This window comes from Bos mutus, chromosome 10 (assembly GCF_027580195.1).
Source record: "Bos mutus isolate GX-2022 chromosome 10, NWIPB_WYAK_1.1, whole genome shotgun sequence".
NCBI classification, from domain to species: domain Eukaryota; kingdom Metazoa; phylum Chordata; class Mammalia; order Artiodactyla; family Bovidae; genus Bos; species Bos mutus.
In genome coordinates this window covers 40899883-40922362 of record NC_091626.1, presented here as the reverse complement: position 1 = coordinate 40922362, position 22480 = coordinate 40899883, and the positions used below count along the sequence as shown (strand labels likewise).

The 22480-nt window shown below is 44.8% G+C and overlaps 2 protein-coding genes across 6 annotated transcripts in view; one reads left to right on the top strand and one right to left on the bottom strand.

The window, feature by feature from the left end:
* Nucleotides 1-2711, top strand: part of FBXO34 (F-box protein 34) — an 81257-nt gene extending 78546 nt beyond the window's left edge. For all 5 annotated transcript variants that reach the window (XM_070377790.1, XM_070377791.1, XM_070377792.1 and 2 more), the window contains one exon: nt 409-2711. In XM_070377790.1, the coding sequence (XP_070233891.1) occupies nt 409-2560 (2152 nt within the window). In that variant the 3' untranslated portion in view covers nt 2561-2711. The remainder of the gene's footprint in view (nt 1-408) is intronic.
* A 7927-nt stretch (nt 2712-10638) lies between these two features.
* The window catches only part of ATG14 (autophagy related 14), a 36945-nt gene continuing 25103 nt past the window's right edge, over nt 10639-22480 (bottom strand). The window contains exons 7-10 of the mRNA XM_005905044.3: nt 21911-22028; nt 20375-20465; nt 20205-20290; nt 10639-13239 (exon numbers count right to left, since the gene is read on the bottom strand). Of these exons, the coding sequence (XP_005905106.1) occupies nt 12933-13239; nt 20205-20290; nt 20375-20465; nt 21911-22028 (602 nt within the window). The 3' untranslated portion in view covers nt 10639-12932. The remainder of the gene's footprint in view (nt 13240-20204; nt 20291-20374; nt 20466-21910; nt 22029-22480) is intronic.

The following is a 22480-nucleotide window of genomic DNA, read 5'->3' as shown; positions in this document are numbered from 1 at the left end:
TTAGAAAAGCATTAATATACCAGGGATTGTGGATGGGCTTCTTTTATCCTATTGTTTCTTCTATACTGTGTCTTATACTTAAGTGTCTTTAGTAAGTTCAAATTTCTTTACATTTAAAGTACTAATTTTATGTATAGAATTAAATAATGCCGGTCTGAAATTCCTTTAGTCACTCAGTCTGAAATTTATTTTCCAGCATGTAAACCATGGAAAGTAGTTGTTTTTGCTTTTGTTATTCTTGATTTGTATATGAAAAACTAGTGGAAATGAGAATTGGTAGAGATTTAGTGAACTGAAAGATAATGTTTCTTTTACTTGCTAGAACCATGTGAGTATAAGTTTTTTTAAAAAAAGCTTTTCTAAAAATAAAATCAGACTGTTAATCAAATGTGTATTTCCTTCTTGTAGAACCTCTGTTATGCACCTTAAGCCATACTGGAAACTCCAGAAGAAAGGGCAACCTCTGGAAATCGGCACGGGAACTCTGAGAACTCCTATGAGCCACCAACAGGCTATCAGTGATGAAGAATGCAAAGCTAGGTGTATGAAATCAAGTGTCTTTCCTTCAGCCTCTCTTGGTAAAGCATCATCTCGAAAGCCTTTTGGAATCCTTTCTCCAAATGTTCTGTGCAGTATGAGTGGGAAGAGTCCTGAAGAGAGCAGCTTGAATGTTAAAACCAAGAAGAATGCCCCATCTGCAACAATCCACCAGGGTGAAGAAGGGGAAGGGCCGCTCGATATCTGGGCTGTTGTGAAACCGGGAAATACCAAGGAAAAGATAGCATTCTTTGCAGCCCACCAGTGCAGTAACAGAATAGGATCTATGAAAATAAAAAGCTCCTGGGATATTGATGGGAGAGCTACTAAAAGAAGGAAAAAATCAGGGGATCTTAAAAAAGCCAAGATACAGTTAGAAAGGATGAAGGAGGTCAACAGCAGATGCTACCAGCCTGAGCCTTTTGCATGTGGCATCGAGCACTGTTCTGTGCATTACGTGAGTGACGGCGGGGACGGCGTGTATGCCGGGAGGCCTCTATCGGTCATACAGATGGTGGCCTTCCTTGAGCAAAGAGCCAGCGCTCTGCTAGCCAGTTGTGCAAAAACCTGCACTAACTCACCTGCTGTGGTGCGGTTTTCCGGGCAATCCAGAGGTGCACCCCCAAACCCCGAGCCTTTGTCCGCCCCAGGAGCATGTGAAGAACCTGCAGAAAGGAGAAATCCTGAGGTTGGTGAAACACAGAGCGAGCCTGTCCGTGTCCTCGACATGGTAGCCAGGCTGGAGTCCGAGTGCCTGAAGCGGCAGAGCCAGCGGGAGCCCGGGAGCCTCTCGAGGAATAACAGCTTTCGCCGCAATGTGGGCCGCGTGCTGCTTGTGAATGGCACCCAGGCTGAGGAAAGCAAAGCAGACAAAGGCGCCTTGGAGGTTCCTGACACTCAGGTGAAAACTGTGGGGTCTGTATCTGTGGGCTGCAGCCCCTTAAGAGCTGACCGTTGTTCTCCTCAGGGAGACCAGGCCTGGGACGGCGCGCCTCGAGGCTGCCCCTCGGTGCCAGCAGGCATGAGTTTGCACACAGACAGTGCAGAGTTCGAGCCAGATCAGCAGACTGCCATGAAAAGCAGCAACAGGCACGATGTGGAAATGACAGAGGAACTTGTTGGGCCACCTCTTCCTCCTCTCACCTGTGCCCAAGCCATTGAACTGCCCACAGATGCTGTTGATGGCATTAGTGAAGAGCTTGTGCCGCTTGCTAACCGAAATCCCGATCAGCGCAAAAGAGAATCTCTGTGCATTAGTATCACTGTGTCCAAGGTAGAGAGAGACCAGTCTTCCAGTTCGGAGTCCTGTGAAGACCCACTTCCAGGGATGTTGTTTTTTTTACCATCTGGTCAGCACTCGTCAGGCCACTCCCAGTCAGATGAAAGCACAACAGAAGAGTCTTCCGAGGCCAGTCAGCTTGAAGAGGCTGCTGAAGGTGACAGTGCACCTGAGGAAAAAAGCGTCTCGGTTGATTCGTTTGTCCCACTGGCCTCTCCTGTGGAAAGTACATTACCAATGCTTGAGGCATCCAGCTGGAAGAAGCAGGTGTCACATGACTTTCTGGAGACCAGGTTTAAAATCCAACAGCTTTTAGAGCCTCAGCAGTATATGGCTTTTCTGCCCCACCACATCATGGTGAAAATCTTCAGGTTACTTCCTACTAAGAGTTTAGTGGCTCTTAAATGTACCTGCTGCTATTTCAAGTTTATCATTGAATATTACAATATCAGGCCAGCAGATTCTCGCTGGGTTCGGGATCCACGCTACAGAGAGGATCCGTGCAAGCAGTGCAAGAAAAAATATGTGAAAGGGGATGTGTCCCTGTGCCGGTGGCACCCCAAGCCCTACTGCCAGGCGCTGCCCTACGGGCCGGGGTACTGGATGTGCTGCCACCGGTCCCAGAAGGGCTTCCCTGGCTGTAAGCTGGGGCTCCATGACAATCACTGGGTCCCTGCTTGCCATAGCTTTAATCGGGCAATCCATAAGAAAGCAAAAGGGACTGAAACTGAAGAGGAGTATTAAAATGTATGTGCGAGGCAGCAGACCGATTTCAAAAACTGCAAACCACCACCTAGATACACCGTTTCAGTGAGTGTTGCCTCTCAGAGTCATCACTCCAGGAGAATCTCTGCTACTCTGTCAGGACCGCCATTGCTCAGGCATCTTAAATCTCTGAATTTATGATCCATGTAAGAAAACTGGTCTCATCATTTTATAGTGGTGCCTCACGTTTGATTCAGGGTTGTATCCCACGGTTTGATTCACCTGGCTGTGAATAACTATGCCTGTTTTCCCAAATCAAATCCTTGAGGACGAAGACTTGCCACCATCAAAAGAATGTTCAGCAGAGTTCATCACAGACTATGCAGGCAGTCCCCAAAAAGGGGTTCCGAGAATGTTTGGAGCACTGGCCCCGTATTTGAAATAAGTGAATAGTGTCCTATGAAAAGAATAGCAGTACTCTTGGATGAAAAGTATGCTTACAAAGGAGAAGTCAGGCACCTTACTTAGACCTTGTATGCTTGATCTGTGAGGTTGATGTTGTGATTGGAGGTGGATTTCATGCCCTGTGGCGTTTACAGTGTATATAACGGTTGTGTTTTCCTAGGGCTATGAAAGTGCACATTAAACCCGAGCGCCTTTACTTTAGATGAGTGCTTTTGGCCCCTCTGTAAATAACAACATTAAAATCCAGTTGTAAATAGTGGATGCAGACTGAACATAATCACCACAATGCAGCTAGGATAGTGTTGCAGCTACAATCGTGTGGGTTGGTTTTTTTTTTTTTTTGGGCTGGGGGGGGTCTCATCTCAAATTTGTACATCCTGTATAAAATATGAATGTTTCCCAAATAAACTATGAATGTTTTCTGTATAATATATGAATGTTTCTGAGAAGAAACTCTAAATAGTTAAGAGGTTAACCTGTTGAAAGGATACCAAATAATGGTTTAACTGGACAACCTTAAAAATTAGCATAGAGAACAATCTTTTGTTATATTTTAGTGATTCACCAAGAATGAGAGAATATTATATAGTCAGATTATAACATTTTTGTCTATTCTCTTTCTGTCTGGTTACAAATTTTTTTTAACTTCAATAAAAACATGCATCTTAAGTGGAACCTGAGTTTTGCAGATTTGTTTTCTTTTTTGAGGTAATATTAGAGATATTGTAAACTCAGTCCCGAGACTTTTTTTTAAACAGTTGTTGGGAGGGGGAGAGAGAATTCTCTTCTACCACTGGAAAGAGGCCTTCACTTAACAGTATGGGCTGACATTTTTACAAACCTTTAACACTTCTTTGCATTCGTCTGCCCAGGACTGTCTATTTCCTATTGGATGAGGCATTCTTATCTATGCATGGTGAGTTAATTGTTTAGAAGTCAGTGAGGATATATTCAGACCTGTGTTCATGTAATGCTTGGTGGGGCTGGAAAGTATCTGGCCCCAGAAAGCTTCTGTGGAGGACCCGCAAGCTAGGTTGGCTTGAATTGAGTAGTCACCAACAAAGCCTTGCAGCTGCATCAGCTCCTGGCTGTCAGGAAGCACTGGTGAGCGTTCCGGGGGCAGGGCTGATGGCAGTGATGAATGAAGACTGCGCTGGTCCCACAGGAGAAGGATGTGAAGGTGGAGTAAAGCTTTGGCCAGGACTGCCAAGCAGAGGGGGGCAAGGCTGGAGTCGAGGAAGCCAGGTTCACCTGTGGTGGAGGTGGTGTGGCCACAGAGCGGCTTTCTGCCCTTACCCTTGGGCAGTAGCTGCACCTCCCTGAAAAGGGGAAACTAAAACTAGGAAGTCTCTGGACCCTGAGCAAGCAGGCATGTTGTGATACCTCCGACACGCTCGGCTGGAGCCCTTCTGTGACAGGACCGACGAGGCCGTGGAGGCGGACTTCCCCCTCAGGGTGGTGGTGTCCTTCCTGTGACACCCGGGCCGACGTAAGGGCGAGTGCTTTCCACCCCCAGGGCTGAAGTTCCAGTACTTGTCCTCCCTGTGGTGTGCTCTGAAGCGGCCATCTCAGTGTACCATCCCGATGTGATAGGTTTGTTTTACTCCTGATTCAGGAGTAAAGCAGATGTGCTCTCGCAGGACTTCATACAGTTTGGTGTGCGGAAAGGGCTTAGTGTGTGTCAGCTTTCACTGTTACTGGCGCTGGTTCTGCATGTGCCCAGGGTGCTTCTCCCAGGTCAGTCATCCTGGATCTCGTTTTCATGTGGGATACAAAGCTGTGAGTGTGAGGGCCTGGAGTGACAAAGAGCAGCAGAAGAAGGCCCAACCCCATCTTGGCATGCAATTCTTCAGGTCCTCAGAAATCATTGATGACCCTTTTTGAACCCGATGCAAGACCCAGTTCCCAGGGTTGTCTATGTGAATGATAAGAGAACTTTGGCAGGTGGCGTCAGAGGGCGCCTCCTCCCTGGTCTTCGCTTCTGGACAAGTGTAGCTTTTCCCCTTAGGAGAGATGCTGTGCTTCAGAGCCCCCTAGTGCCAAGCTGGGGAAACCGGTTCACTTCTCACTTCTCCAGCACTGCAGTGCTCCCTGCCTGACTGTAGAATCTTAGACTCATAAGAAAGGAAATAATGTGGGCATGAGGACCCTAGGCTCACCCCAACTGCGCTCCCGTGGGGACCCAAATGAAGAAAACTTACCCCTTCAGCTTTTGCTCAGAGGGAGGGCCTGAAATACTTGGCCTAGCAGCTCTCTCCCACCCATCACTTCACCATTTGAGAGAAAATCCAGAAAGCAAAGGGCAAGATGGCCAAGGTTAAACATTTTTTTCAGGCCTTGTCAAGGTGACTCTGGCATTAATATGGCCACGTAGAAGGCTCATTCACAGCTGAGCACGTCCCCTGCCCTAGCACTGACAACTCTGTGCAGCACCAGGGGGCATCTCTTTGGCAGCCCCACCCTGTCCTGCCCAGCTGGTTCGCCTGGTAGTACCTCTCTACTGCCTCTTCTGTGTCTGGACCTTGCTCTGCAACTCCACTCGGGGCTCGTGGAGGGCAGGTTGGCCGTGCCCTCCCTCAAGGCCTCACACCCAGTACACACAAATGTCATAAAAATGTTTATACCTCTTTAGTCATCATGTTGATGTAAGGGGTGCTGGCCAGCTCTGACTGTGCTCTACTGTAACTCCTAGTATGAGAAACATCAAGAGGGATGAAGGGACCTGGGAGGACCTTTTCCTTTGGCCACAGCTGGTCCCAGGGGACTTTCTTGGTGAGGGTCACTTCTGTAGCAGCCCTTGCAGTCTTGCTGGGTGACTGTCAGCTGTGTTTGGCATGATCTGGGCTTTGTCATGTTTTCCCTGGCAGCAAGTTCCTTTGGGCTTCCCGACTGCAGAAGGCTGTGAGTTGAGAGTTAAGCTTGATCTCGGAGTTCCCCTTCCTGGACTCTCTCCAACCACCCTTCTAACTCGGACTTGTCAGGGCCTCCCTGCTAACCTTTATGAACTGGCCTCAATTTTTTTATTATGTGGGTCTTCCTGGGCATTTTTCTTTTTTCCTACTGCTTTAATAGTCTCTATTCCTTCTTTACTCAGCAGACTGGCTATTCTTCCTCTCCTACCTCCCACAGCCTACCTCAAAATGACTGAAGCCTGTCTGTGCCAAAATCCTGCTGTACCATAGACTGCACCAGTAGCCAGAGCTGGTGTTACTGAGCCCTTACTGTCAGGTACCATGTTGTGTTTACATAAAGGCATTCTCTGCCATGTACAGCAACTGGCACTCAGGGAATCTGATAGTTTCTATCCCAGGTGTTGCTCTGGGTTCAGACAAGCTAGTGCTGCAATCTCCGTGACTGGCAAAAGGACCTTCACGGGAAACGTGCAGTCCCTTCTATGACATGCACCAAAGTGTGTGGCCATAGTTGGTGTCTGCGTAACCTCATGGGAAGAGCAAACATCACTGTGGTTATGAACCCTTGGGGGACTTCCGGTGTATATACCTCTAACTGGTTTAAGCAAAACCCAGTTAGGCAGTAACACCTATTCTAGGTGGTTTGCTTGACCTGGTATTATTCAGTATCTCAGATGGTAAAGAATCTGCCTGCAATGTAGGAGACCTGGGTTTGATCCCTGGGGTGAGAAGATCCCCTGGAGAAAGGAATGGCAACCCACTCCAGTCTTGCCTGGAGAATTCCATGGTCAGAAAAGCCCGGCAGGCTGTAGTCCCTGGGGTCACAAAAAGTCGCACACGACTGAGTGACTGACACATACATACATAATTTTAAAGGAGCAGAGCCACTAAAATTGGCAGTTGGGAAGGGAGTGGGAGCAGAGAGATGCCATCTTCTCTGCTGCAACCACCCTGGTTGAGACATGGCGCTCCTCTGACTGAGGTGCAAAGTGAAACCTTACCCTCTCAAAGGCCCCTCATCTCTTCACTTAGTAGAGAACAGACCTCAGAACAAACTAGTTTTGGGACCCGTTGTCTCAAATTCTTTTTGGATTAAGATTCTTTGGAAGCTATAAAAGTTTAAAATTAGAAACCTCTACTTAAATGTTTTGCTTTTCTTTTTGGAATGACAAAACCCAGCAGGGATTAGGTTCAGAAGTCAGCATTTACGGAGAAAATGGCATACAGCTGAAATGAAGTCCTGCACGTCCATCTCCCACCAGTAGAGGAGGATACGTACCAGGCACAGTGGTGGGAAACGTGCAAGTCCTCTAAGAGGGCTTGTGCTTGCTGAGTGATGAGCAGATCACGTCCCCTAATTAACTTGGGCAGAATCACTTGTGCTATTTTAATTATTTCCCTCCTTTACATCCACCTTCCCTACCACCCCCATCAGAGAATAAAACTGCTTTACTAACTGGTATTTTTAGATGTCTGTTAAGTAGCATGAAGAGGTTGATAGAAGATTCAAAACCAGCTTCAAAATTGATTATTTGCCAATCAGTAAAATGCAGAGCAAAGCTGTATCTCTTAGTGCCCTATCCATTAGGAGGGGAAACGGCCCATCTGTAACTGCATACTTGCAGCCCAATGGGAAGGCAGGGATGGACAGGACCCTTCTGGGACAGAGCCACTGATGACCTCTGCTCTTCCTCACCAAGCCTCCTGTATGAGTAGCCAGGCACGGTTCTGCTGCAGGGTGTGGGGCCTGCCACGAACAATTCTTCCACCCCAGCCTGAACTGATTCTTCTAAGCAGAGACAGTGCTCTGGCTGCCCTGGCATCTAAGCTGGGACCTCTCACACCATCTTTTCCCAGGTCAGTAGTCGCTCTTCAGGCTTCCAATGTGTGCTCTGCTGAGGCTCTTTATTGCATACCTTCTCAACAGGACTGTGGACACACCCCAGAAAAGAGTGAATTCAAGGAGGGTTTAAGTGTAAATAAAGGGGTAAGCCCTCCCCAGTTTTTGTGGCCCAGGGTGAGAATATAAATGAACCCTCCTACAGCCTCCCACCCACCGCTGTTTAATATTTTTCATGCTAATTAGATGAAATAGTATTTGGGGGTATCCTGAATTAAGCTGTATTATACATTTTACCTATGTCTTCTTACCTTTTTAATGAGACTACCAGAAAATTTAGAATCACATATGTGGGCTACAATAAATATTACACTGGACAGCACTGCTATAGGTGAGTGCTTCTAAAAGATTAATGCACATATGTTTTGGGCATTAAAGGTCTTGGTCAAGAGCTTTCCAGGCCTCAGCAGACTTTTTCTCCAAGGCCATCAATGCAGCAGAACTTCCAACGTAAGCCAGTACCGGTATCCCTAAGCCAGAAAATAGGTGCACCATTAGGGTGCGAGTCCAGGGTGCTAGGCATGGTCCTTCCTACTCTGACGGCAACTATTATTGAATACATTACCGATGCAGAAGATACGCCGTTTCTATCATTATTAATCATCCTTTGGTTGGGAGATGTTTCTCTCCCATCTACTACCTTCCAAACCACTTGCCCCTCTGTTATTAAAATCAAGAGCCATCTACTATGCTCTACATGTCTTCCTGATAATGTTTTAAATTTAGGGAAATAAGTTGCTGGGTAGGGCAGGAGAGCCCCTTCCTCAAAATCTAGGTGTCTCCTGAAGTCATAAAGTAAATGCTAAAAAGCCATGCCCCAGGGGGCAGATGGTGAACAAGCTGATATGGACCTGGAGGTATTAATGTGCCCTCACAACTGAGCGGCTTCCACTCTACTGACTCCCACCCACTTTTCAGCTTACCTAGTGCTGTGAGATCGGAGAAGGCGATGGCACCCCACTCCAGTGCTCTTGCCTGGAGAACCCCAGGGGCGGGGGAGCCTGGTGGGCTGCCGTCTATGGGGTCGCACAGAGTCGGACACGACTGAAGTGACTTAGCAGCAGCAGCGGTGCTGTCAGATACCTCCTGCCTATTTCTCACTTTTTAAAGGGACCACTTGAATTCTCCATCAGGTTTTCTCCCCACAAGACTATTACCTCATTCCTTCCTGTAAAAACACAATAAAAAAGTCACTGACGCAGCTTTTGCTGTTTTACCATCCCTTTTCTTCTAGAAAAGATGGTCCCACTGGTCCTTTTTGGTTAAAAAAAAAAAACTTCATCTTTGGAACTAAGCAGATGGTGAACCCTTTTTCTGGGGTACTTTCTCACCAGATCCTTGGAACGGGGTGCTACTGGTGGCCTTCTCTTGAGTATTTCATAGCTGGGGTTCAGATAACTTGCCCAAAAGTTGGTTTCAAATTTCCTAGTGCATGCTGTTGAAGCAATTTTCAAATGACCTCCCAACCACTAAGGACAAATTTATCCTTAGTTCTTTCTATCTGCTTCTACCCAATTCCTGCATCATTCATGATCTGAGGACTGGGAATCTGTGTGTACCCATTAGATGGGAGCATGTTTTTAACTGTTATCCGGGGAGGTGGAAGGACTGACATGGAAGCACATGCCCTATTCAGGACTCCTTCCATTTCCCTGCCTGTTCTGCTGCTGCTGGCTGGCCTCTTCCTGCAGGTAAAAAAAAGTAGGATGCCCACGGCAACATGCCTCAGCATTTGTCTGAGCTGCTCTTGCTGTTTCCATCATCACTCTCGGTATCCCCATCCACCTTGCACATGGCCCCTCTCCACAGTAATCTAACCCGAAAGGCACAGATTACCCACCTGGGAGAGACTACATAGTTTCTAAAGCAGAAGAAAACACAGAGGGGAAGGAGTCTTCTGTTCTCACTGCTTGACAGATTGCCTCTAACATCACCTTTCTGTTGTTCTGAAGAAATCTTTGGCAGATTCCATATGGGCAACCCAGAGGCCCCATCCTTCCCTCCCTCCCTCCCTCCTTAAAGGGCTGTTGCAAGACACCAAAAGTCACTGTTGGTGATCCGCATCAAATGATAGCTACCCAAACAAATCACTGACTCAATGAATGTGAGTCTGAGTGAACTCCGGGAGTTGGTGATGGACAGGGAGGCCTGGCGTGCTGCGATTCATGGGGTCGCAAAGACTTGGACACGACTGAGCGACTGAACTGAACTGACCCAAACAAAAATGCATCTTCAGAGCAAGTATGCAACCAATTTTCAAGATGGGCCATTACTGTAATACCAATAATACTTTTTCAAAAAGTATTAACAGGCATTTTTCATCACATGGCAAAAAATTCTTAAAAAAAAAAAAAAATCCTAGTTTGTATAAAATACTCCAGAGTTAGATCTCATTTTTGCTACCCTCAATTTATTATCAGTAGAAATGAGTAATCAGAGCTTGAAGAAGACATACATATTTGCAAAGTACTGTTAAAAGATTTATTGCAATAATACAACAAAAGTTTAGAAAACATTTATTTGTATGACTCAAACTGGTTTGGAAGTCGCAGAGCAGTGGGGAATCCCTGCAATGTGACGCCTTGAGGAGATTCTTTTAACAGCATGCCACCAGACGTTCTTCCCCATATTATCAATGCACGACTCCTTACATGAATTCTGTCCACTTCCCGATGTTGACATTGTTCCCCCCCGAACTTACAGATGTGCAAAACTTTTCTTCGTTACACCCCATTCCAAAAACAGTCTTTAACAGACCATTTAAAGCAGCCTATGTGGTGCCTGTGAGTTTTTCTAGTATTACCTTGTTTCAACAAATCATTTTACTATGGAAAACATGACCAGGTTCTATGGCTTTTTTTTATTTGGGAAAAAAAAAAAATACCAGCTTCAATTCTTTAAAAAGCTGTTTACATATGGTTCTGGCACCTCCATGAGAGATTTTAATGAGCAGCAAAGAGAGTAGAAAAAACAAACAGTGGTTGAAATGTATATTTAAGAATATTTACAGGGTGGATCCAGTGCAAAATAATGAAAACCAAAATATCTCAGCAGTGTTAAGTCAGTATGTTGGTGTTCAAAACCATTAAAGGTTTGATCATTTAACCCTAAGTAAAGTGCCTCTATTTGATATTAACAACAACAAAACATACCCTATCAATCCCTACATTTCCCATATCCATGTAAGCTTTGTTGAATTACTCTAGTTTGTGATATCTTCTTCGTAAGATTACTTGAGAAGAACCGTGACTGCTGTGCATTTTTTCAGCTAAAGTTGTTTTCTACCCCCAAGCCCCAAATCCCAGTGTTCCAAGACTAAGCTCTTTGAGGGTTTGAATGCCTAAACAACTCTCATCTCGTGGGATTTTAAGTTCATTTGGTATTTGTTCAAGTCTACCACAGCCACCCTCTATGAACTACTCCACAGACATGGATGGGGCGATGCAACCCAGCAATCATGAAGGCCAGTACTTAAAACCCGTACTGGCTGTAATAAGAACCCACAAGGGGAAAAGCCTGTTTCCTCCCTCAGTGGAAAATTCATAAAGTCAGGGAACTCAGAATTCCTGGGTAGGAATAAACATTCTTCTCTGCAATTCTACCCCAAACTCTACCAAACACTAAGTATACCAAATAGCAAGAGCTATATATAGCACCTCAGATTTGGAGGCAAAGTGTCAACTGTAACAATTACAACGAGAAAAGAAGCTAGGGCGGGACAAACCTCCAAGTGATTTATGAGGTACTATCATGCCAGTCACACTAACAAGATATGGTGATAATGCCTGCTAGGAATTTTTCATAGGATTTCATTTGTAGTTGTTACATAGGATTTTTCTTTGTAGTTATTAAAAATAAAAAACTACTTACATATTTGTACATAATGCCTCTCCACGGTTTTCTTATGAGATTGTCACTAAGAGAAGGACAAGACACATTAGCTGAAAATGATCTCTTGGTGAGAGAAAATTCTTTCCTTCAGAGCTTTCCCAGGATAGAGAAGAGCAGTATTAGCTATAATGATGTGCTCTGCATTTCAGAGCAAAGGTAGTGTCCTTAGAGCAACAAAGACCTAGGAAACAAAAGAGCAGGGTGGTTTTCCCTGGAGAAACCTGCTACTTACTGAAGCCCTTAGAAAGAAACTAGACAGCAGAAGAACGGCCCGAGGCCACGCCAGTGGCTTTTAACCTGTGTCCAGGCAGGGATTTGGCTTCCATAAGGGAACACCCTTAATGACTGACTTTTTACCCACAGAAAATAGTTCAATTTCAAAATGCACACGGAGTGGGTGGTAGGAATTCAGTCTAGGTAAGAATGAACTTAATTTCCCTCAAAACACAAGAAAACAGTTCTTAAATCTCTATGACAGTATTGCAGCCAGCATCTCTTCTCTTCGTGGATATGGGTCCTAAAGAAAAAAAGACCTTGGTTTCTTTGGCGTGTGGGGAGAAAGAAAACAGGAATGTCCGACGGGCCACAGTGGAGCAGCGCGAGCGAATCGTTTTTCAACTACCTCTCTCCTCCAAAAACAAAAACAAGACTAAAAACCCACCCTTTTAAAACGAAACAAACAGCCTTGACCTAAAAACCAAACGCGACCAAATTATAAAGAAACCACGTGTTTCAAATTGCCTGCCTATTCTCTGCACAAAAAAACTACTGTCATAAAACCGAACTCATATTAAACAGTTTTCATCTTTCAAGTCCTCATCATGAAGAATCACTTCCTTGTGATTCAGTCTCCGAAACAAAGTGTTCAGCAACAGTCTTAGCATCACGAGGGACCAACGCGCCAGCCGTGTCTGAGGGGTCCGCGGCCTGTCCCAGAGGGCGCTCCCTGCGCTTCTGCCTCCACAGAACTCACCAAACGGGGCCTTCCTCCACCAGCACTGGTCTGGGAGAAGGACCTGTGACCCCTCTGTTCTGTTAATTATCATAAGCATGTCGGTCACCACTGCCCAGTTGACCAAGAGAAATGCTAGACTCCCTGCTTTAAAAAAAAAAAAAACAACAAACCCCAACAGCTTAACCTCTTTTTGTTCCAGGCACTATCTTAGCTAAACACGTAACGTTTACTGGAGAGTGGAAGAAGCGCTTTCTCCAGGCTGTAGTGGCACCTCTTGGTCACTGCCTGTTAACGGTGTCCAGTGTAAGCTTTAAACCAGGAGGTGACTGAGGCTGCAGCTGACGAGATCATCCCACCAGCACTGCTGCTCGCGATGGGCGGGGACGCCTGGCTGCTCTGGCTCTGGGAGACTTCCACCGGCTGGGAAGGGATGTCACAGAACCGGGGACTTGGCAGGTTCTCCCAGTCCGTGCCCAGGTCAGTTTCCTCGTCACTTACGTGCTCATCTCCACTCTCATCTGATTCTCCAGCAACTCCGGGATCCACAAATTCCATGGACTCCTCCAGGTCAGCTCGCACTTCAAAGGGTCCTGATCTGTGGGCAGACAATGAGACAAGCGCCACTCTCGAGACAGAAGGCCTAATGGGACATGGGGGACCAGAGCCATTGCTGCACATTCTGCTGGCCTAGAATTGAGTGTTTCTTTACCTAAATAAGGGGCTTCCCAGGTGGCTCAGCGGTAAGGACTGTGCCTGCAGACTTGGGTTCAATCCCTGGATCAGGAAGATCCCCTGGAGTAGGAAATGGCAACCCACTCCAGTATTCTTGCTTGGAGAATTCCATGGACAGAGAAGTCTGGCAGGCTACAGTCCACGGCAGTCGCAAAGAGTTGGACATGACTGAGCACGCATCCAGTTACCTAAATAACGACGGCCATCCAAGTAGTGAATAAAACCACCACATGACACCTTCCCTCAACTCGACCTACTTGTGCAGACCCTGAATGGAAAAAGCCCATCCACTGAGACAAGGCGTGCATGTCCAACGTGTGAGTTCCTGTTTCAAACAACTGCTGTATCTACGCGTTCCAGTGAGAGAATTCTAACAGTCAGCTGAGGTATACGCTGGTGGGTTAGTGGAACAACAGAACTGTACAGGTGTTCTCTGCCTTATGTAAGCCCCCAGTTACTAAACTCCCAACACTCACAGGGGCTAAATGATAGAGCTGTACGCATGTTAACAACACTTCCTTGGATTTATGTCAACAGCAAGCTCTTGCACACATTTTAAGATATCATTACATAATTTTCTAGCGATACATTTATAGCGCTGAACGAGATATAACTCTTCAGAATATATTCATCTGGAATAGTGTGTATTTCTGTACTATATTTCAAGAGAAAGCTATTTTTATTTCCCAAAGGTCCCCAATGACATCATCACCTCCAAATCAGGCCTCATCACCTGTGATGGCTCCTCAGCACCACTGTGGAACCCGTGTCAACAGGCTCCACACAGTCCCTGCCCCTTCTCCTTGGCCTCTTCCCAGCTGCCTCAGGGGAGCTGGGCTGCATTTCCTTCAGGTGGGCAGTCACCCTGCCCACTGCCCTTCTGGGGGAGTTCCCTGCAGCCACGTACAGGATGGGACCAGTCATGCCAGCAGCCCTTTTCTGTCCCCTGTGGTCCCCAAGATAAGGATCAAGGCCTTGTTCACTGAGGAATTTCATTGATGGCGATTTAGGGGAAAATGACAGACAGACATTAGCAAAAGTAATGGAGACATGAGAAAAAAGAATTGTAGAGCCCGTCATTTTACTTTATGGTCCAAAATTCTTTGCGCCCTTCTGAATGCTAAAAGCCTAGCACTAGCCTCAGCGCACCTCATCAGACCTGGACCTTCTGACTCACTTTCTTCAGGGTCAGGCAATTTTCATTCTTTCAAGACAACCATGGTTCCCGGCTAGAACACAGCAACAGTAATAGCTAACGTTTCTGTTCAGGTCTGGGGGCTTTACAAGTATTAATTAAATTGGAAGAGGCACTGCAAGGCTCCCCTTCGGTCTGCGGTGAGCAATTTACTTTTGAAAGAGCCACTCAGACCAGGGGCTCCCAAGTTGACCAGGCCTCCATCCCCAGAAGCCCTCACTGTACAAGAGGTAAAGGGAAGAAGAACGGGGGAATGTCTCTCCCCAGCAGTCTTTCAACCTCCTAACCACTGCACCAGCCTCTTAACTCTCAGGATCTCTTTTCTGGTTCCTGAAAAGGTTCTTCTTACAGTCCAGTCTTGCCCCCCTTCTTTCTTTCTTTTCTTGGACACGTCTACCCCAAAGATGTTTTTTCAGATTCTTCTCCTCCCGGCTCCACTCACAAATACCCTCCACACTGCCAGAGCTCTCTGACTGAGGGCTGCTAAACTCTCACACTCATCTTCTCTGATGTCTGAGCCCACCAGTCTCAAAATACAAGCCAGCAGGAACTCTCCCCCTCCTCCCTCATTCTCCTGCCTGCTATAACCAAATAAGACCCCCTTTCCACCCTCACTGCCCCCCCCCCAGCTCTGGTCCTCTCTACACCCCACCCCACTTCCTGGTCAGGGTCCCATCTCCGCTCAACCTCCCTTCACCCACCTCACTTACTGAGAACCACTAGCCCCGCTCCTCTCCTCATGGCAGCTGCCCACCAAGAACACAATTTAAGTGCCTCTGCCACTAAGAGGGACATAGCCTTAGTCCCTGTTTTCCTGAACACAAAAGTCTTGGATTCTGTTCTGTCCAGGGCCCTCAGCATCTACTGCCAGGTTTCATCTCCCAGCGCCCCCCAGGACCCCTCACAGACCCTGGCCAGTTCTCCACAGCAGTCGCTTCCTCCCAGCCAGCCCAAGAGGCACAACCTGTTTTCTATTCCTTTCTGATGCTGCCAGATCTACTCTTGGGGTCCTTCTTGGCATGAGACTGCCATCATCCACGGGCCTTCTCTTTAAGGGTTTTCCCACGGAAACAGGCAGGAGCGATGCAAGGTGGGGAAAATGACACTTCCTCCAGGCAGAGCTCCCTGCTGGACGCCACCTGGACTCCAGTTTTCTGCTCAGAATTGCACAGAGCAGAGTCCAGCTGGCCTGAAGAAGGTGCCGAATTAAGTACTTCTAATGAAAAATAAGCCAGTAAGATGATTCCCAAAGTGACAAGTCAGAACAATTTTAGTTCCGACAAGTAACCTACATCTCTAAGAACCTGTAAGAGCAGACGACATTTCTCCACTCAACTGCTCTCCCACCACTTCCAGCTGAGAGATGATCTGCCCAGCACACCCCAAGCCACACACACACCAACACAGAATTAACTAGCAGAATTAAGTCTTTTCACTTAATGTCTTTGGGAATAAAGATTATAAAATCATTCCTTTAATTTTCAGTTTAGCTGAATAACTGACATCCTTTTACTTAAGACTCTGAAGTTAAGAGTACTCATTTTTTATGATGCTGTAGGGAGTTAACTCTTTATAGATTAAGAAAACAATCTTTTAGCTTTTAGGAAGCCATCTTTTTTGGGTTTTAGGAAGTCTCTTTTGCAAAATATTTCAAAATTATTACCTGATAAAATATACAACCTCAAGAGTGAACTCTAAAGTAAGCTATAAACTTTGGATAAAAATGATGTGTTAAATATGGTACAGGCTGGATCAGATAGGAAAAAAACACAACAACAGATAACAAAATCCAGGGGGAAATTCTGATGAGGATAACTGCATGGTCTCAAAATGTCTCCTAAATGTCTGCTTATTAGTTCCAAGGAAGGAAAAATACGGGAAGTGTACAGAGGAGAAGCTGGAGAGCATCTTGACTAGGTGATCAAATTAACATCACCAGTGAGGGACAGATGGCCACAGTGGGCCTTGGATGTGACAGCCAGCAGAGATTCACCTAGAAGGCATTCCAGCTTGCAATGTACACCTGATCCATGTTTCAAGGAAACAGCAAACTCAGAATAAAAGCTCTATTTAAAAACAAACAAATGGTAATGTCATGAAAAACAAAGTAGACTGTGGTAACTGTTCCAGATTTAAAGGGTAAAGAGATAACAGCAACTGAACAAAACATCCAACTCAAGACTCAGGGGCGGTGCTTTCAAGGACATTATCTAGTCCAGACAAAACGTGCATCTGGGCACTAGAGTACTGTATCAATTAGATTTGTTGATATTGATAACTCTACTGTGGTTAAAAGCAAGAAAATGGCCCTATTTTAAAGAAATACATATTGAAGTACTTAAGGGGTAACAGCCATGATGCATGTAACTTATCCTCATAGAGTTCAGGGAAAAAAAGTTTTTGTGTATGTATGTATTTATGAAGATAAGAGACACAGAGAAACGGCACAGATGATAAAGCAAACATGGTAAAATACAAACAAAGGTGAATCTGGGTAAAGGGCCTAAGTACTTTTGTCCTATTTTTATTTTATTGCTATTTTTTTGTAAATTTATTTCAAAGTTGTTTATTTTGGGCTCAGGATGGGATCCTCAGTTCAGCGAGTCAACAACCTCTCTAAAGCCTTAATTCCAACCGCGGCAGGTGGGAAGGAGGCCCTGACTCGTGAAGCTTACTTCCCGCCCTCTGGCTCACAGACGCGCATGTGTACTCTTGGCAGACCGAGCCCTCAAGACGGAGGGCAGCCCAAAGAAAACGTCATACCCACCAAGGACATCTGCCCTAAAAGAAAGGTGTTCGTTTTCCAGCAACACTGGGTATCATCAAGCCTTTCCATTTTTGCCACACTTGTGACTGAAAACTACTGACAGAAAGCTATTTAGAATAGTAATTCTTTACTCTTGATTGAGGTGGAAGATTTTTTCATTTGAGTATTACTTGCACTTCTGTGTAAAATTCCCACCTAAATCCGTTGTCTGTTTTTCCTCTAGGTCTGTCTGTCTTTTACTGATTTGAAAGATTTCTTTAGTCTAGATTTTAATCTGCTGCCTATTATAAAGGTTACAAAACACACCTGTTGCTTGTCTTTTCACTTTGTTTATGGTGTCTTTTACCAGAGACATTTAGTTTTGACACAGTAAAATGTGTACTCCTTTCCTTTATGGTTTTTGGGTCTTGTGGGTTGCTTAGGAATTCCCTCCCCACACTGTCTTTCCTCCTAGTTCCTTTATAGGTTGTTTTGTTTTTTAAAATAAAGTAATAAGGTCTTCTATATCATCTGGAATTTATTTTTACATATGGAATGCAGTATGATTCCAACTTTTCCCCCACAGAAATACCCACCTGGCCCACCACCATTGAGCTGCTATTGTTATCTGATTCAACATGCCACCCTATCATCTATGATGTTCCTACACACTCACACACACACACACACACACGCGCGCGCGCGCCTGTTTCTGGACTCTCTGTTCTCTTCCTCTAACTGCTCCACCTATCTGCATGCTGAGAGCAGGGAATAAAGGTTTTAATTACCTTCATACTATGTTTTAAAGGAGCCAAGCCCATCCCTTGTTCTTTTTTCAAAATTTCTTTTCAGATTGAGCTTCTAGCTGAGCTTTGGAAATCAACAAGTTACATGAAATATCTGTTGAAATTTCCAATCAGGTTTCCTTTGGGGCAGAAATGGCATTCTTACCATACTGAGCCTTCCCACCCTAGAAAATGCTAAGGGCCTTCACAGCCTCGGGCTTACTTTCATTCAGTCCAATACCTCATACAGTGCCTGGCAGACATTCGGGAAATATATGTTGAATCATTTTTTAAGTTTCATATTTTCTTTATATAGGTTTCCAAGTATTTGGTAAGGATTATTCTTAGATAATTTATATTTGTTGTTGCCACAACAGAAAGGACCTTTTATCCATTACACCTTCTGATTAGTTGCTGTTGGCATATAAGAAAGCAATTGCTCTTTGTACGGTGAACTTGTATCTAGCCACCGCTGAACAATGAATTCCAACAGTTTCTTAGTTCTCCTGGATAACCAGTTTGATAATCATACTATCTACATTGTCACCTTCTTCCCAATATAAACACATCTTCTTTGTAAAAATGTTTTGCCTTGGCCAGGCCTCCAGAGCAGTAACACAGCAGTGATAGTAGGCATTCTTGGCCTTTTCTGACTATAAAGGGAAGACTCTATTAAATATTTACCAAAGTAACATGTCAGTAAGTATACTAGTTTTTGATGTAGTAAATATCCTTTATTAATAACCTATTTTAAAATTTTTAATAGTTTTCCTTTAATTATTAATGAGAACTGAATTTTATTCATTGCCTTTTTCTCACCTATCACGTCAGTCTTACACAGGTCAAGCAGTGGCCCATTGTCCATATATGTTGGCTCAATAAATATCAGCTGTTATTATCGAAGCTAAGTTCCTCATGTGGAATCCTTTACAAACGATGTACAGAGAAGACAGCAGCGAACTCACAAAAATAGGCATCAACCACTAAAAACGGGATGGCTACCTTAACAGGTTCCTGTGGCCTGTGAACTAATGCATGGGATTTGGGGTGAGGCAAATGACTTCCCTATAAAATGACGTAGAATTCTAGGTGTAGGTGCAGTTCTCTGGAGAGATTTCACAGCTTTCTCCAGAAGGCTCTATGTCCCAGAAAAGTTAAGCACTGTTTTAGGTGGGGGGAGAGTTGAGAAGACACACAAGACAAGGCTAAGAGCAGATGACCAAGATTTGGCTCGCTGCAGTTGGAGGGAGCCAGGCACCCTGGTCAGTGGAGGGGTCTCCCCTAGAGCCGTGGTTCCAGTATCGAAGAAAATGAATTATGGGGGAGGGAGTCCCAAAGAACTTTCCCACCTTTTATTTTCTTTTGCTCTCTTTCAAAAATTCAAATACATTAACCAAGTCATATCTGCAGAAATATACAGACCAACTCCTCAGAGCAAGGGAAAAAGATAAGCACCCAGAGAATGGGTGCATGGATGGTCCCAAAGATAAGTCTCATCTATCTTGTGCTTCTGTGGGCTTAGAGACTAGAAATATCCCACAGACCAGTCCTGATTGGTCATTTTGGTGAACTTACTCCTCTTTTTAGGATAGTGGGGTTTCAAACTAGTTCATTTCATAAACTTTCTAATACCCTTTATCTCCAGCAAATGGCAGCCAGATGGACTCATCGACAAAAAGGAAACAGGGAAGGATTATCATGATGGGAAAGAATGAACAGGCACAACAGAAAATGCGTAAGAATCGGGGGAGACACGAGGCCGAGCTAAGGAAGAAACAGATGCGGATTCAAAGAATCAGCCTCTGGTCTTCAGAGACAGAACAAGAAGTCCCCACTCCAGGAACACATGGCTTCTATTCTGCTGTAGGTGTTAAAAATGGTTGCCATTTATTTCCTCTAAGAAAAGATTATGTAAGGACCACAAGGGATCAAACCCGACTAACCCTTGTTTCCTTCTGTACAGGACTGTGTTATCTTTGTCCCATCTACAGAGTTTGGGGCTAGGGATCAGGCCCCTGCACCCTGCTCACAGGTATAGCAACTCTACTTACAAGTCATCACAGTAACACCACTTAGAGAAAAGCAACAAACACCCTTCTTACCTGCCTAAGTGTTCAGAGTTCGGACTGACCAGGTACATTAGATTCCTGAGTGTATGCAGTGGCTGTAATTGATCTAAATTTACATGCTAGAAAAAGCGGAAAAAAAAAAAGATTAATATTTTCAATCATGTAACAAATTAAAATTGAGCTCACAGCGTATTTTTCCATACCTGGGAAAAGCACAGGTAAAGAATATTTGCATTCAGTTTCTTCACTGCTCGAGTAAATTTCTGTCTGCTGAGGTTTTCTCCACAAAATTCACTGCAAAACAAATGGACAATCTGTAAAGTCGTGATTCCTGAAGAAATTCTGTTAAAATGTTCATTTTAAAGAGTATGCTTTACACTACAGTTAGCACAAGACACACCCCAAGTCCTTTGCCTCATAATAAACTGCACTTATCAGAAACTTTCTAGGAATGAGCTGCTGCTCTCCCAGAGAGCAACTTCACTGCATCCAGAAATTACACATGCATGTACCCTGTGACCAAGCAGCCCCTACTTCTGAAAACTTGCTCTGCACAAGTATCTGCACACTAATGAAACAACGAATGGACAGGATTATTCTCTGAGGTATGAGCAGGGGAGACAGCGGATTGGTAAGATTTTGGCACATTTGTACAAAGGAAAACTTTGCAACTATCCACATCAGGCGGAGTGACTGCTAAAGCCAACAGTGGCTCTACAAGGTCCCCATGGGATCCGCAGACTTGGGTCCCCACTGCCTCATTCTCTCACTCTCCCCAGGCTCTGCACCTGCCCTTCTCGCCCTTCTTGCCCAGGGATTCCCATGGCCTGCTCCCAGCCTCCTCCAGGCTCCCACAGGATCCATACCCACCCTCTTGGATGTGGTAAATAAACCCTTCCTTGCCCCACGTTCTGCTCTTTCGCCTGCTCTAATGTTCTCCCCAACCCTCATGACCAACTGACATGACATTCATTTACTACGTGTCTCCCTGTTCAAATTAAGTACCGAATGGGCAGAGATTATATTCTCATCACCAGTGTACCCCTGCAGTGCCTGGAACAGTGCCGAGCACACAGCAGGTGCTCAAAAAAATCTTCATAAATAAAAACAAATTTAAAAAGCAAGGCGTAAACACCTTAGTTTAGCACAATACCTTTTGTGTTTAAAGGGAGGTGGTGGTGGTGGTGGTGGTAATAACATACATTAACATTTACTTGAAATGCAAGGATAACTGCTGGGAGGTAGGAAGATCTTAGTAGGAACTGGGTGGACTATAAGCCTTTACAATTAAATAAAAAAGTGTTACAATTTACTCAGTTCTTACACAGAAGCATGTCCTCTGCATATCCTGGTCTTCCCTTAAATTACCTTTTCCTATGAGAGAATTCTGTGGTCTTTTCAAACATGTCACGTGCAATTTTAAGATAATGACACAAATTTGCACGTTGGGCTTATCAAGTATTTCATGGTCAGATCTTTTCTCTCAAGAAAATCCTTCGATTCTTTTTTTTCCTTTCCTGGCCATACATGAGGCATGTGGGATCTGATCAGGGATCTAACCCATGCCCCCTGCAGTGGAAGTGCAGAATCTTAACCACTGGACCACCTGGAAAGTCCCAATAATGCTTAAATTCTTGTCCTTCCCAAACTCCCCTCCCATTATTTAATTAGAATAAAGAATACAACAGGAACATGAGAGAGCCATGATAAAGATGACATCACTGCTTTCAGTTACTTGCCTGTTGCACAGCTTTTTGGGAAGATTTATGTCGAGTATATGAGACAAAATGTTGACCAGCTGAGTCGCGTAGCACAATGCAGCGCTGATCGTGTAAGCAGGGTTATTATGCTCCATGTCTAAAAAGTAGATAAACAACAGCCATTCACAAAAAACTTCAATTTCAACAAAAACATTAAAGAACCTAGATTTCTGGGATGTGTGGTTTTATCAATACATTACTGGCAGCTAAGCTTTACTCTTTACTAATAAAAAGTCCATGGCCAGATATTAATACTTCATTATTTATAATTTTTGATGAGTGGAATATAACTTAAGCAAATGGGTCTAACCAGACCCAGCATAAATGAAATTGAAATCTGAACTGCTTGGATAACACATTATTTATGCAATTAATGACCAACTTAAAAGTCACCTCCTCAGAGAAGCCTCCCCTGACTACCCTACAGAGAAATAGTTCCTTCCTCTGTAGCCCCACCCCATGAAGTCGCTGGTTCTGCTTACAGCCCACACTCAGTTGTAATGCCTTTGACCATTAGTTGCTTCCTTTCCTCTCCACAGAGAGGTAAAG